We start from the raw sequence: 12741 nt of genomic DNA on the forward strand, positions 1-12741 counted from the left end.
ATCCTTTGCACCTGTAGCAAATTCGGAAAAGACAATTTTTTCCCCCAAGAGGTAAATAAGTATCTTGACAACTACCACCATGACATAAATTCAGTCATTTACTATATTGAAAAGACTGAAAGGAAACACCTAAATCACACACCACCAAACTTTGACAACATATGGGTGACAGAGTTCCATCTCTTTCTCAGTATTTCTTGAAATTTATTATAGTCAATTTTTTAAAAAATCTAGCATCTTTAAGCCAAATAACGAACACAGCACAGTTGGAAGTAATTAACACTAAATAAACACAAGAAAAAGGAATCAAATATTAAAGTTAACTAAAAACTCAGTTTCAAGAAATTAATTTAAAAAACAAAACCATAATGTTAACAGAGTTCTAAATTTCTTTTCCTTTTACAACTCCTTACTGTAATGCAATTACAAAATCAAACACTAAGTACCAAATGCCAAAATATTTAGTAATAACTAAAAGCTTATTGGTATTAAAAATTCATAAAATTGAACTGCTTTTACACAAGCATATAAGAAAAAAAGTCTTTATTATTTAATTTTTATCAATTAGTGATTAGCTTTACTTAGTAATCCTATATAAAATGCAGTAATATGTACCTTGGACCTGCAGACATGACTGAACAGCTTGCTTCAGTGCAGAATTCTGTAATAGTTCCATATAACATGTTGATCTGATTGAAGAAATCCACAGCTAGAAATATAACAGCAGAATTGTGTTAAAATATCTATGTAAACACACCACCATCAGACTTCTCAGTTGAAAGAAAAATAGACAAATTCTTAGCTGAATCCTTGGGAAATTCAACGATCCAAGGATACTGTAAATTCTCTTTTCTTTGTAAGTTGTCACACCTAAGTAAAGTTAACTTTTAATATACATTCATTTTTAATATACTAAGCTTTTAACCAGCATGCAACAGCAGAAAAATAAAAATCAGACATAATTCTAACTTAATGGTGACTATACGTCACTAGAATACACAATTTGATTATATCCAAGGGAATGAAAAAAGCCATAGCTTCTATTCATCTGGACTAGACAATATCATTTGCGTTAGAAAAGTGTTATGAAATACATTGTGAGGGAGAAGGTGTATTGGCAGTTATGAACAATCATTAAAAAAATCCAATTCTGCCAAAACCGGTTTGGCTCAGTGGATAGAGCGTCGGCCTGCGGACTGAGGGGTCCCGGGTTCGATTCCGGTCAAGGGCACGTACCTGGGTTGCGGGCACATCCCCAGTGGGAGATGTGCAGGAGGCAGCTGATCGATGTTTCTCTCTCATCGATGTTTCTAACTCTCTATCTCTCTCCCTTCCTCTCTGTAAAAAATCAATAAAATATATTAAAAAAAAAAATCCAATTCATCGTAAAAAAAGTTGAGGCTACCTCTAGCTGGTTTGGCTCAGTGGATAGAGAGTCGGCCTGAAGACTGAAGGGTCCCAGGTTAGATTCAGTCAAGGACACATGCCTGGGTTGCAGGCTCGATCCCCAGGAGGGGCCGTGCAGGAGGCAGCCGATCAATAATTCTCTCTCATCACTGATGTTTCTCTCTCTCTCCCTCTCCCTCTCCCTTCCTCTCTGAAATCAATAAAAAATATATATTTTTTAAAAATTGAGGCTGAAGACATTAAAAAAAAAAAAAAAAAAAAGACACAGGATAATGTCCCTTGCCCTGGATTCTCCAGCTAACAGAGGGGGCAAAATTACAAGAGATGAATAATACAACATATAAGAAGGTAGTTATACAAAGGCCAACAGTAAATGCGAGAGTTCAGAGAAAAGGCAACATATTAAAGAGTTGAAGTAGTCAGGGAGTACTTGTAAAGGAGCTTCAGCTAGAGCTGCAAAAAAAAATGGAACAGGAAGAAGGTGAGTGAAACAACCGAGTGAAGCATATTACGCACAAAGCGAACCACGTAAGCCTTAAAACCACACATATTTTAAAAAAATGTTTTTGTTCCCTGTCTGAAGGAGTACCTAAAATTCCACTAGGGCTTTTTCAAGTTTCTTAAAAACATATTAAAGGAACTTTGTACAAAATTCCCTCACTTACAAACCTTACTTCTAGTCATGTTTCTAAGAAAGCAATACTTAGGCACTCAATATTCATTCAAAACAAAGAGTATGCTCAGATGGTATGCTAGTTTAGTTTACAAATCTAAAGCAGCAATTTTCAAACCAGTGTGCTGCCAGAAATTTTAAAACATGCAATACCTGACTAGTCAGGGGCACTGACTTCTTTTTCCCTTTAAATTTAAAAATTAAAAATGAGCCCTAACTGGTTTGGCTCAGTGGATAGAGCGTTGGCCTGCAGACTCAAGGGTCCCAGGTTCAATTCTGTGCAGGAGGCAGCTGATTGATGTTTCTCTCTCATAGATGTTTCTAACTCTCTATCCCTTTCCATTCCTCTCTGTAAAAAATCAATAAAATATATATTTTTTAAAATGACAACAGTCAACACAATAGCTGTCTGGTGTGAATGACTCAAAATTATACCTATATTTTGGTCAGATAGGCAAAAATATATTTTTTCCTCTGCTGCAGAATTTTAGCAATTAGTTTATTGTCAGAGAGAAGTTTGTTGTTAGAGAAGAAAAAAGAGAGAAACATCAATTTGTTGTTCCACCTATTTATGCATTCATTGGCTGATTCTTGTATGTGCTCTGACCAGGGATTGAACCCACAACCCTGGCATTTCAGAATGCTGCTTTAACCAACTGAGCTACCTGGCCAGGGCTGCACCTTGTTTTTTCTCTTAGTGATATGAATAATGGCTTTTTAAAGAGTTGAGAAAAGCAAAATTTTTCTTATGTGGCTATTAGAAAATTTTAAATTACATTTGGATCTTACATTATATTTCTATCAGATGTGCTGATCAAGGCAACAGTTATCAATAGCTGATTAATAATATAACACATAAAGACAACTAAACACTATGGAAGTCGCTATACCGTTAGAAGTATATATTACCACCTATGAAGTAGCCTTACAAACAAAATCGTCTGACCAATTCAAGCTCCAAATCTGTGCTAACATGGTAGCCACTAGCCATATGTAGCCACTTACATTAAAATTAAATTAAATTTAAAATTCAGTTTCAGTCACATTAACCACATTTCAAGTGGCCACAGTGCAGATACAGAACACTTGCATCATCACAGAAAGTACTATTGGACAGTGTTGCTCTAGATGAAACAGTTACAGGAAATAAAAGGAGGAACAGAATATAATTGGTGTCTTGGGGATATAATCAGCAAAATTCACACTGTGGAGAACAAATGAACTAATGTCTTCAAGAACAACAAAACAGCAAAGAAAGAAAGACTAAAATGAGGGGAAACATATGTACATATATACAATGGAATACTACTCAGCCATAAAAAAAGATGAAATACTGCCATTTGCAACAACATGGATGGATCTTGTAAATATCATGTTAGGCAAAATAAGTCAGACGGAAAAAGTCAAGAACCATACGATTCACTCATCTATCTACATACTAGAGGCCTGGTGCACAAATTTGTGTATGGGTAGGGTCCCTAGGCCTGGCCGGCAATCAGGGTTAATGGGGGCCTTCCTTCGTGCTGCGCTGCCCCCTGGTGGTCAGAGAACATCACAGTGAGCGATCGAACTCCCAGTCTCCTGGTCGAACTCCGGAGGCGACACTATGCATATTAGCCTTTTATGCATATCTACACTAATAAAAGAGAAACATGGTAATTAGCGTATGACCGCTACCCTTCCCATTGGCTAATCAGCATATCCTTATGCAAATTAACTGTCAGCCAAGATGGCGGCCGGCAGCCATGCACTGAAGCGAGCAGGGAGGCTTGCTTGCTTCAGTGACTGCGGACTCCAACGTCCCCCACCTGCCACTGCCAGCCTCTCAGCTGCAACTCTAAGCAACTATGTACTACGTTGCAAATAAGAAGCTAAACAAAACCCCAGAAGCCAGCCGGACCGCAACATTGTATCGATGTTTTCAGCAGCGAGGCCTCAGAGCTAAAGCTGGCCCAGAATAAAAAAAAAAAAAAAAAAGGAAAAGAAAACAAGGAGCGGTTGGGAGCTTCAGTCACTCACCAACCAGAAAACGGCCCTCAGCCCCTCACCCAGACTGGCCAGGCACCCCAGTGGGGACCCCCACCCTGATCCAGGACACCCTTCAGGGCAAACCAGCCAGCCCCCACCTGTGCACCAGGCCTCTATCCTATATAGTAAAAGGGTAATATGCCTCCCAGCACCGGGGTCAGCGGAGCAGCGAGGCTCCAGGCACCGGGATCAGCGTAACAGGGGGCAGTGCCCAAACCCCATGATCGCCCTGCGGCTCTGTGTGTGACAGGGTGCGGGGCCCCAACCCCCTGATCCGCCCTGCTCTGTTCGTGACAGGGGAAGGCGCCCCAACCCCCTGATCAGCCCTTCTCTGTGCCTGATAGGGGGGAGCTCCCCAACCCCGATTGCCCTGCGGCTCTGTGTGTGACAGGGTGCAGCGCCCCAACCCCCGCCCCCCCATGGGCCCTGCTCTGTGTGTGACAGGGTAGAGCCATAACCTCTCCATCGGCCCTGCCCCGAGTGTGACAGGGTGCAGTGCCCCAACCCCCTGATCCGCCTGCTCTGTGTGTGACAGGGGGCGGTGCCCCAACTCCCCTATCGCCCTACTCTGTGAGTGACGGGGGGAGCTCCTCAACCCCCTGATCGGCCCTGCTCTGTGCGTGACAGGGGGGAGCTCCCCAACCCCCTGATCGACCCTGCTCTGTGTGTGACAGGGTACGGAGCCCCAACCCCCCTGATGGGCCCTGCTCTGTGAGTGACAGGGGGCAGCGCCCCAACCCCCTGATCGGCCCTGCTCTGTGCATGACAGGGGGTGGCGCCACAACCTCCCCATCGACCCTGCCTTGAGTGTGACAGGGGGCGGTGCCCCAATCCCCCAATCGGCCCTACCCTGAGCGTGACTGAGGGTGGCATCGCAACCTCCCGATCCGCCCTGCTCTGTGCATGATGGGACGGCGCCCCAACTCCCCAATCGGCCCTGCTCTGAGCCTGACCAGGGGCTGCACTTAGGGATTGGGCCTGCCCTCTGCCACTCAGGAGCAGGCCTAAGCCAGCAGGTCGTTATCTCCTGAGGGGTCCCAGACTGCGAGAGGGCACAGGCCAGGCTGGGGGACCCCTCTCCCCACCCCCCCGAGTGCACAAATTTTTGTGCACCGGGCCTCTAGTAGTAGATATAAAAGCCTAAGCGACTGATGGGTAGCTATGACATGCACTGAACACCTGGGGCAAATGTTCAATGCAGGAGCTGCCGAGCTGCACTGACTTGGCAGCTGTGGTTCTCGGATGACCCACTCGGAACCAGAGAGGAGGGAGCCCGATTCCAGGGTACATCATCAGAGAACCGCCCTCTCGCAATCTGGGACCCCTCAGGGGATCGTGCACCAGGTTTCTAGCATGGAATATAAAACTGAAAGCACAAATGAACAAACAAAAAAATCAATCAAAAACTCAAGCCCTGCCCTAGCCGGTTTGGCTCCGTGGATAGAGCATTGACCTGCAGACTGAAAGGTCCCGGGTTCGATTCCAGTCAAGGGCACATGCCCAGGTTGCGGGCTCGATCCCCAGTGGGGGGCATGCAGGAGGCAGTCGATCTCTCTCTCTCTCCCTCTCCCTTCCTCTCTAAAAAATAATTTTAAAAATTTTAAAAAACTCAAGCCCTAGCCCTAGCCAGTTTGGCTCAGTGGATAGAGTGTTGGCCTGTGGACTGAAGGGTCCCAGGTTCGATTCCAGTCAAGGGCACATGTCTGGGTTTTGGGCTCGATCCCCAGTAGGGGGTGTGTAGGAGGCAGCCAATTGATGATTCTCTCTCATCCTTTCTCTCTCCCTCTCCCTTCCTCTCTGAAATCAATAAAAATATATTAAAAACAACAGCCCTGGCTGGTTCGGCTCAGTGGATGAAGCGTTGGCCTGCGAATCAGGTTCAATTCCAGTCAAGGGTACATGCTCAGGTTGCGGGCTGGATCCCCAATGGGGGACGTGCAAGAGGCAGCCAATCGATGATTCTCTCTCATCATTGATGTTTCTGGCTCTCTCTCCTTCTCCCTTCCTCTCTGAAATCAATAAAAATATGTTTAAAAAAACAAAACAAAAAACACCTCAAGCCCTAGCCAGTTTGGCTCAGTGAATAGAGTGTTGTCCTATAGACTGAAGGACGATGGGTTTGATTCCAGTGAAGAGCGCATACCTCAGTTACAGGCTAGATCTCCGGTGCATGCTAGAGGCAACCAACTGAAGTCGCTATTCCACTAGAAGTATATACTACCACCTCTGTGGTGGTTACCAGAGGGAAAGGGAGTCAAATATATGGTGACAGAAGATCTGACTTTGGGTGGTGAGTACACAATGCAATATACATATGATGTATTATAGAATTTGTATACTTGGAACCTATATAATTAACTGTCACCCCAATAAATGTATTTTTAAAATTTAAAAAAAGAAGGAAAAAACTGGCCTTCCTGGATCCTGATTTAAACCAACCATACATTTTTTTTTGTTTTTCTTTATTTATTTTTAATCCTCACCCGAGGATATTTTGCCATTGATTTTTCAGAGAGAGAGTGGAAGAGAGAGGGAAAGACAGAGAGAAATATTGATGTGAGAGAAACACATCAATTAGTTTCCTCCTGCACAAGCCCGACTAGGGCTCAGGCCAGGGAGGAGCCTGCAACTGAGGTATATGCCTTTGACCAGAATGGAATCGGGACCCTTTGGTCCGCCAACCATACATTTTTGTAAAATATATATATTTTTTATTAATTTTAGAAAGAGAGTAAGGGGGCGAGGGAAAGAGAGAGGGAGAGAGAGAGGAGAGGAGGGAGGGAGGGGGAGAGAGGGGAAGGGGGGGAAAGAGGGAGAGGTGGTTGAGAAACATTGATCAGCGGCCTCCTGCATGCCCCCTACTGGGGATCGAGCCCACAACCTGGGGCTTATGCCTTGACTGAGAATAGAACTGGCAACCTTTCAGTGCACAGGACAATGCCCAACCAACTGAGTGACACTGGCCAGGGCTCAATCATACTTTTTTTTTAAAGAAACATTTATAGGACTATCAGCAGAAATGTGAACACTGATTGCATATTTGATATCATAAAGGAATGGTGGTATCATTATCTTTAAAGGGAGAGTTATCTGCCCTAACCGGTTTGGCTCAGTGGATAGAGCATAAGCCTGCAGACTGAAGGGTCCCAGGTTCGATTCCGGTCAAGGGCATGTACCTTGGTAGCGGGCACATCCCCAGTAGGGGGTGTGCAGGAGGCAGCTGATCGATGTTTCTCTCTCATCGATGTTTCTAACTCCCTATCCCTCTCCCTTCCTCTCTGTAAAAAATCAATAAAATATATTTAAAAAATAATAAAATAAAATAAAAGGAGTTATCTTTTAGACATACTGAAATCTTTATAGATGAAATAATATGTCTGGGATTCACTTCAAAATAATCAGGGTGAGATACACAGAAGAATTATGAATTGGCCATGAACTGATCATTGTTAAAGCTGGATAATGGTTACCTGGGAATTCACCGTGCTAGTTTCTCTACTTTTGTATGTTTGAAATTTTCCATTAAACAGTTTATTTATTTATTTTAAATATATTTTTACTGATTTTAGGGAGAAAGAGAGAAAGATAGAAACATCAATGATGAGAGAAAATCACTGATCAGCTACCTCCTGCATGCCCCACATTGGAGATCAAATGCACAACCCGAGCATGTGCCCTGACCAGGAATTGAACCATGACCTCCTGGTTCATAGGTTAACACTCAACCACTGAGCATGCCAGGTGGGAAAATAGTTTAAAAAATTCCCGAACACTGGAAATTTTTAATAAATTTAATCCTTATCACCCATAGCTGATTTTATCTCAGAAATATAACCTTAATATTCAAATCTCTAGTCTCTGCATATTCTTCCATGTCATGCCCTCACTTTCTTGAACTCAAGAGTGACTTTCTGCTTATAGATTCCACCATTTTCTCCCAATCTCTCAATTCCCTATGACTACTCAAGTCACAACAAATAAGTGATTACAGCTTTGAACTGCAATTGACTTTTCTGTATACATAGTAGGCAAATTAGAGTTGCTGGGTTTGGGAACACAACTATACAGATGGATTCCCTACAAAGTCATGGTCCACGACAAGTGGAATCTTTGCATGTATCAATCTCTTACTTAAGTTTACTCAGCTGCATTCTCCCAAGCACTCACCATTTCTTCTTAGGTCTCCTTACTCAACCAGAAAGGCTACAACCAAGTACTCCAAAGAGAACACTACAGTTTTTAATGTATTTGTATTTATGTGTTTCTTTACAGATAATCTGTTATATTACAACCCTCACATACCTGTTAAAATAAAATTCATTAACAAAAAGATTTTAGCAAACCTTCCTATAAACCAGCAAAGTTGAATGTTATTAAAACTTACTATTAACGGCAATCCATTCATTGAGATCCTCTCCCTCCGGCAACATAACAGCTTGTCTCAGATTCCCGCTTCCTAGAGTTGCTTCTGCGTGTTTTAAGAGTTCATACTGATGAGACCCTTCAGGGATATTCTTCTTTGGTTTGAATGTTTTAGAAGAGCGGCTGCTGCTGTTAGGTTAAAAGAAAAAGTATATAAATTTTTAGGACTAGAAAGAAGCAGAATGGCATAATTTTAATGGCATAATATAAATTGTAAAATAAAATAAAAAATACTTCCTGAAAAGTGCCAGGGTTTGGGGTAGGGGGAGATGATCACAATAAAAAGAATGCTTTAAATTTCTTTCCTCATGTAGACACAGTATTAGCAGCACAATGTCACATAAGGCAATTTAACTATGCCTCCTGAAGCAGTCTGGTGTAATAGAAAGGGCACTTGAACCAAAAAAAAGAAAAAACCTGGATGCTAGTCCTTGATCTGCCACTATCTCTGTGGATGCTTGAGAAACCTAATCTCCCTTTGGCCTCAATTTCCACCTACACAAAATGGTGCTGCGAGGGAAGTAGCCCTAAGGTTCTAATAGCTCAAAAAGTTTCTATACCAAAATATTTGGGATGCCATCAAAGCAAACCACAGCGGAAGCAACACATTTTTTGAAGTTTTAAGCAGAAGAAGTAAATGAGAGAGAGACAACTGATTATTGGGGGGAAAGTAGGTTTTTATTCCTATCTCACACCATCCACAAGAAAGGTCTTCCTAACATGTCACAAAACCCAAACCTTAAATGGATGAATTTCATATTATAATGATTAAAATTCAGTAACAGAGCAAAAAGATAAGTAACCAAAAAAAGTACTTGCAATATGTATTACAAAAGATAAACTGGATTAATAATGGGCTTCCATCACCTGTTAAGAAAAAGGTAAGGTACCCTTTAGAGGAGTGGTTCTCAACCTTGGCTGCACATTAGAATCACGTGGGAATCTTTTTAAAATCCTGATTTCTGGGCCTCATCCTCCGGAAATTCTGTTTCTTTGTTACTAATGTTGTGGCCCCACCCCATAACAAGAGAAATGAGATGAATAGGCAATTCAGAAGGAAAACTACAATGACCAATGAGCATCTGAAAAGCTATTTAATTAAAATAAGATATTTCCTTAAACTGAGTGTCAAAAGTGAAAACAATTACCTTAAGTGTGGTATAGAGAAATTAGTGCTTTAATACAGCACTGGTGAAAGGGCAAAGTGTTTTGGGAGGGCAATATGGCAGTATCTGTTAACACTGAAATGTTCCTCAATCCATCCCTTCCACTAAGTATCTCTTAGATATGGTAAGGATGTGTATTCCAAGATTGTTTTTAACAGTGAAAAATCTGGAAACAATCGTAAGGCTAATTAGAAGAATGAACAAACTAACTATGATACATCTGTGTCATGGAGTATTGCATTGTAGTTAAGAACAAGATACAAGGACAAGATAGAGAGCTACATGTATTTACTTGAAAAGATCTCAAACATGGTTAAAACAAAACCAAATAAACAGCAGGAACCCATTTTGTAAATCTACAGAAAGGATACAAATCAAATTGATAGTGGTGATTACTTACTTCTAAGAAGGGGAAAGGAATAAACTGTGGGCTTTCATTTTACCCCAGTAATTTGAATTTTAAATAAGATTAAGAAGTAAAATGAATTATAAAAACACTAAGATTCAAATATGGAAAGTTTTTCAACGTGGTAAACACCTATATTTATTAGGGGAGTACTAAATTACAAGGAATTGCCTTTTATATCTAGAAAAGCTGTGAATGACAGAAAACTAAATTTGGAAGGCATAGAATGATGGCTCAATATTCAAATATTATCATCATCTAAATCGTGATTCAAATGACACCAAGACAGTGAAAAAGAATCCACAAAACGTGAGAAAATATTTGCAAATCATAGATGTGATAAGTGAGTGACTTGTATCAAGGATAAAGAATTCTTACAACTCAAAAACAAGAGAACCCAATTTAAAAAAAAAAAAACGGCCAAAAGTTGTCAACTATAATTAAAATATACAAATGGCCAATAAGCACACGAAAGGCTGCTCAACCTTCTTAGTCATTAGGGAAATGCAAATTAAAACCACAGTGAGATGCCATTTCACACCCACAGAGGACGGTTATAATAAAAAAAGAAGAGAGAGAGAGAGAGAGAGAGAGAGAGAGAGAGAGAGAGAGATAGATAGATAGATATGAGACTGACAGGTCCCTGTTGCAAATGCAAAAACGGTGCGGTGCTTTGAAAAAGTTTGGCAGTTCCTCCAAAGATTAAACCTAATTGCGGTGGAGCTCAGTAATCCCTCGCTCAGGTAGAACACCCAAGAGAAATGAACACACCAACACAAAAATGTGTCCAGTTCATAAAAGTTCACAGCATTATTCGTAAAAACCCCAAAAGGTGGAAGCTCAGATACCCATCAACAAAACAAAGTTCAGGAGAAATACAGAGCCTCACACTGACATCCAAAAGCAACTAGGCAACGTGCACACACAAACCAACCGCTAAATAAACATGGACTCGCAAGAGAAAGACTTGGGGGAGGGATGGGAGAGATGGTTCCAGTAACACAGGAATTTGCAATGAAAATCTAAACCATACAGACTTCCTGACCTGATCATCAGACTCTGAAGACTCTATACCCTTAACACGACAACCCAGAGGGGGAAAGCGACCTGGACCAAGGCCTTCTCCGCACTGTAGTCCCATTTTATAAATAGCGAAGGAACCCTCATTTCTCACGATAAGGAGCTAGTTAGATGAACTCTGGCTATGAAACACCATGCAATTCTGAACTTTAATAAAAACGTCAAGTATGTGGGTGATGTCTGTAACGAAAAATGGGTCTTTAGTCATTCAGACGACACACGCGTAAGCAATGCGCTGCGTGGAGGGAGCCACCTGAGCAGAATCAACAAGACGCCGGCGCAGTGCTTCTCGCGCGGCAGCACCGCACGTTTTTCCGGGGCGGCGTTTTTCCTCGGGGCTTTTCTAACACCGACGGTAACAGAACTGGACCAGCGGCGGAGTAAACGCTCAGTCAGCACGGATCCTCGGAGGAGCTCCGGGCTCCGCCCCCAGGTCGCCCCGTCGCCCTCCGGGCCGCTCGAGCGGAAAAGTTTGGAGGCGCTATGGCCCTGGGGCCTTTCTACTCCTCGGTCTCTTCGCTCCGCTTCCTCGGCGTCGACTTTCCCTCTCCGTCTGCCTCGGCCCAGGTCCTAGCCTCCCCCCGTGACCCTAAACCGGAGCAAACCAAGCGCCGACCACCCCGACCCCGGGGCCGGCCCTCACCTCAGGCGCCCCCTCTGCCCTTCGCCGCCCTCCGCCCTCAGCCCCGGACCCCGGGCCCGGCTGCACTCACAAGAGGAAGCTCATCTTCTATCCTCAGAGGGGAGGGGAGGGGCCGCTGGCCCCGTCGCAGTCGGGACTCGGAGCCCGCACGGGAACCGAAAGGTAGCAGGTAGGCCTCAACCCGCCGACAGCGGAAGCACTGGCCGCCGCTGCTCCGAGCCGGGGTCCAGCCAGTATAAGCGGGTGCAAGCTGCGGCGCCCACCTCACGCGCCTCCCCCACCTAGCGGAGAGGAAATGCGGAACCAGCCTAATCTCGCGAGAAAAGCCTGCTCTCTGCCCCGCCCCGCCCCCAGCTGAGCGTTACGCGGCTCCGCCCTCTTTACAGATCACCCAATCACCAGCCCCCGGGCCTGGACTTCCTTTCCTGGGAGGCGTGGTCGGGTTGCGGTCCTAGGCCGCCGAGAGCGGCTGGCCTTGTATTTGACCCAGCTTGTTGCTGTTGGTTTAAGTTCCCTAGGTAGCGTGGGGGCCTCTAAAAGTTTTAATTTTATTTTTAAATTGAGGTATAATTCACACAGCATAAAAGTCACTCTTTTAAAATATATATTCACGGAGCTGTGCAACCATCCACGCTATTCTAGAATATTTTTGTCACCGCATAAAGAAACCGGTACCCATCAGCCGGCCTCCTCGTCTCAAGCCCTGGCTGCAACTAGTCTACCCTTCTTTTTATATACATTTGCCTGACCTGGACATGTGATATAAATGGAATCATGTGCTCTTTGTATAACTGGCTTCTTCCACTTAGCACAATGTTTCCAAGATTCATCTTTATGTTGTAATATGTACCAGTATTTCATTCCTCTTTACAGATGAGTAATATTCCATTGTATGAATATACCTTACTTTGTTTAT

The 12741-nt window shown here is 43.3% G+C and overlaps 1 protein-coding gene across 3 annotated transcripts in view; it reads right to left on the reverse strand.

Moving 5' to 3' along the window:
- Positions 1 to 12123, reverse strand: part of MOB1A (MOB kinase activator 1A) — a 22374-nt gene extending 10251 nt beyond the window's left edge. The window contains exons 1-3 of one of the 3 annotated variants that reach the window (XR_001349822.2): positions 11896 to 12123; positions 8493 to 8659; positions 616 to 709 (exon numbers count right to left, since the gene is read on the reverse strand). Coding sequence is in view for 2 of the 3 variants with exons in the window: in XM_006096784.3 (XP_006096846.1) it covers positions 616 to 709; positions 8493 to 8659; positions 11896 to 11909 (275 nt within the window). In the remaining variant the exon portion in view is untranslated. The remainder of the gene's footprint in view (positions 1 to 615; positions 710 to 8492; positions 8660 to 11895) is intronic. The other 2 variants (XM_006096785.3, XM_006096784.3) reach the window with 2 other exon arrangements.
- Positions 12124 to 12741: the final 618 nt, after the last annotated feature.

Source organism: Myotis lucifugus, unplaced genomic scaffold, assembly GCF_000147115.1.
Source record: "Myotis lucifugus unplaced genomic scaffold, Myoluc2.0 scaffold_186, whole genome shotgun sequence".
Lineage (NCBI taxonomy): Eukaryota > Metazoa > Chordata > Mammalia > Chiroptera > Vespertilionidae > Myotis > Myotis lucifugus.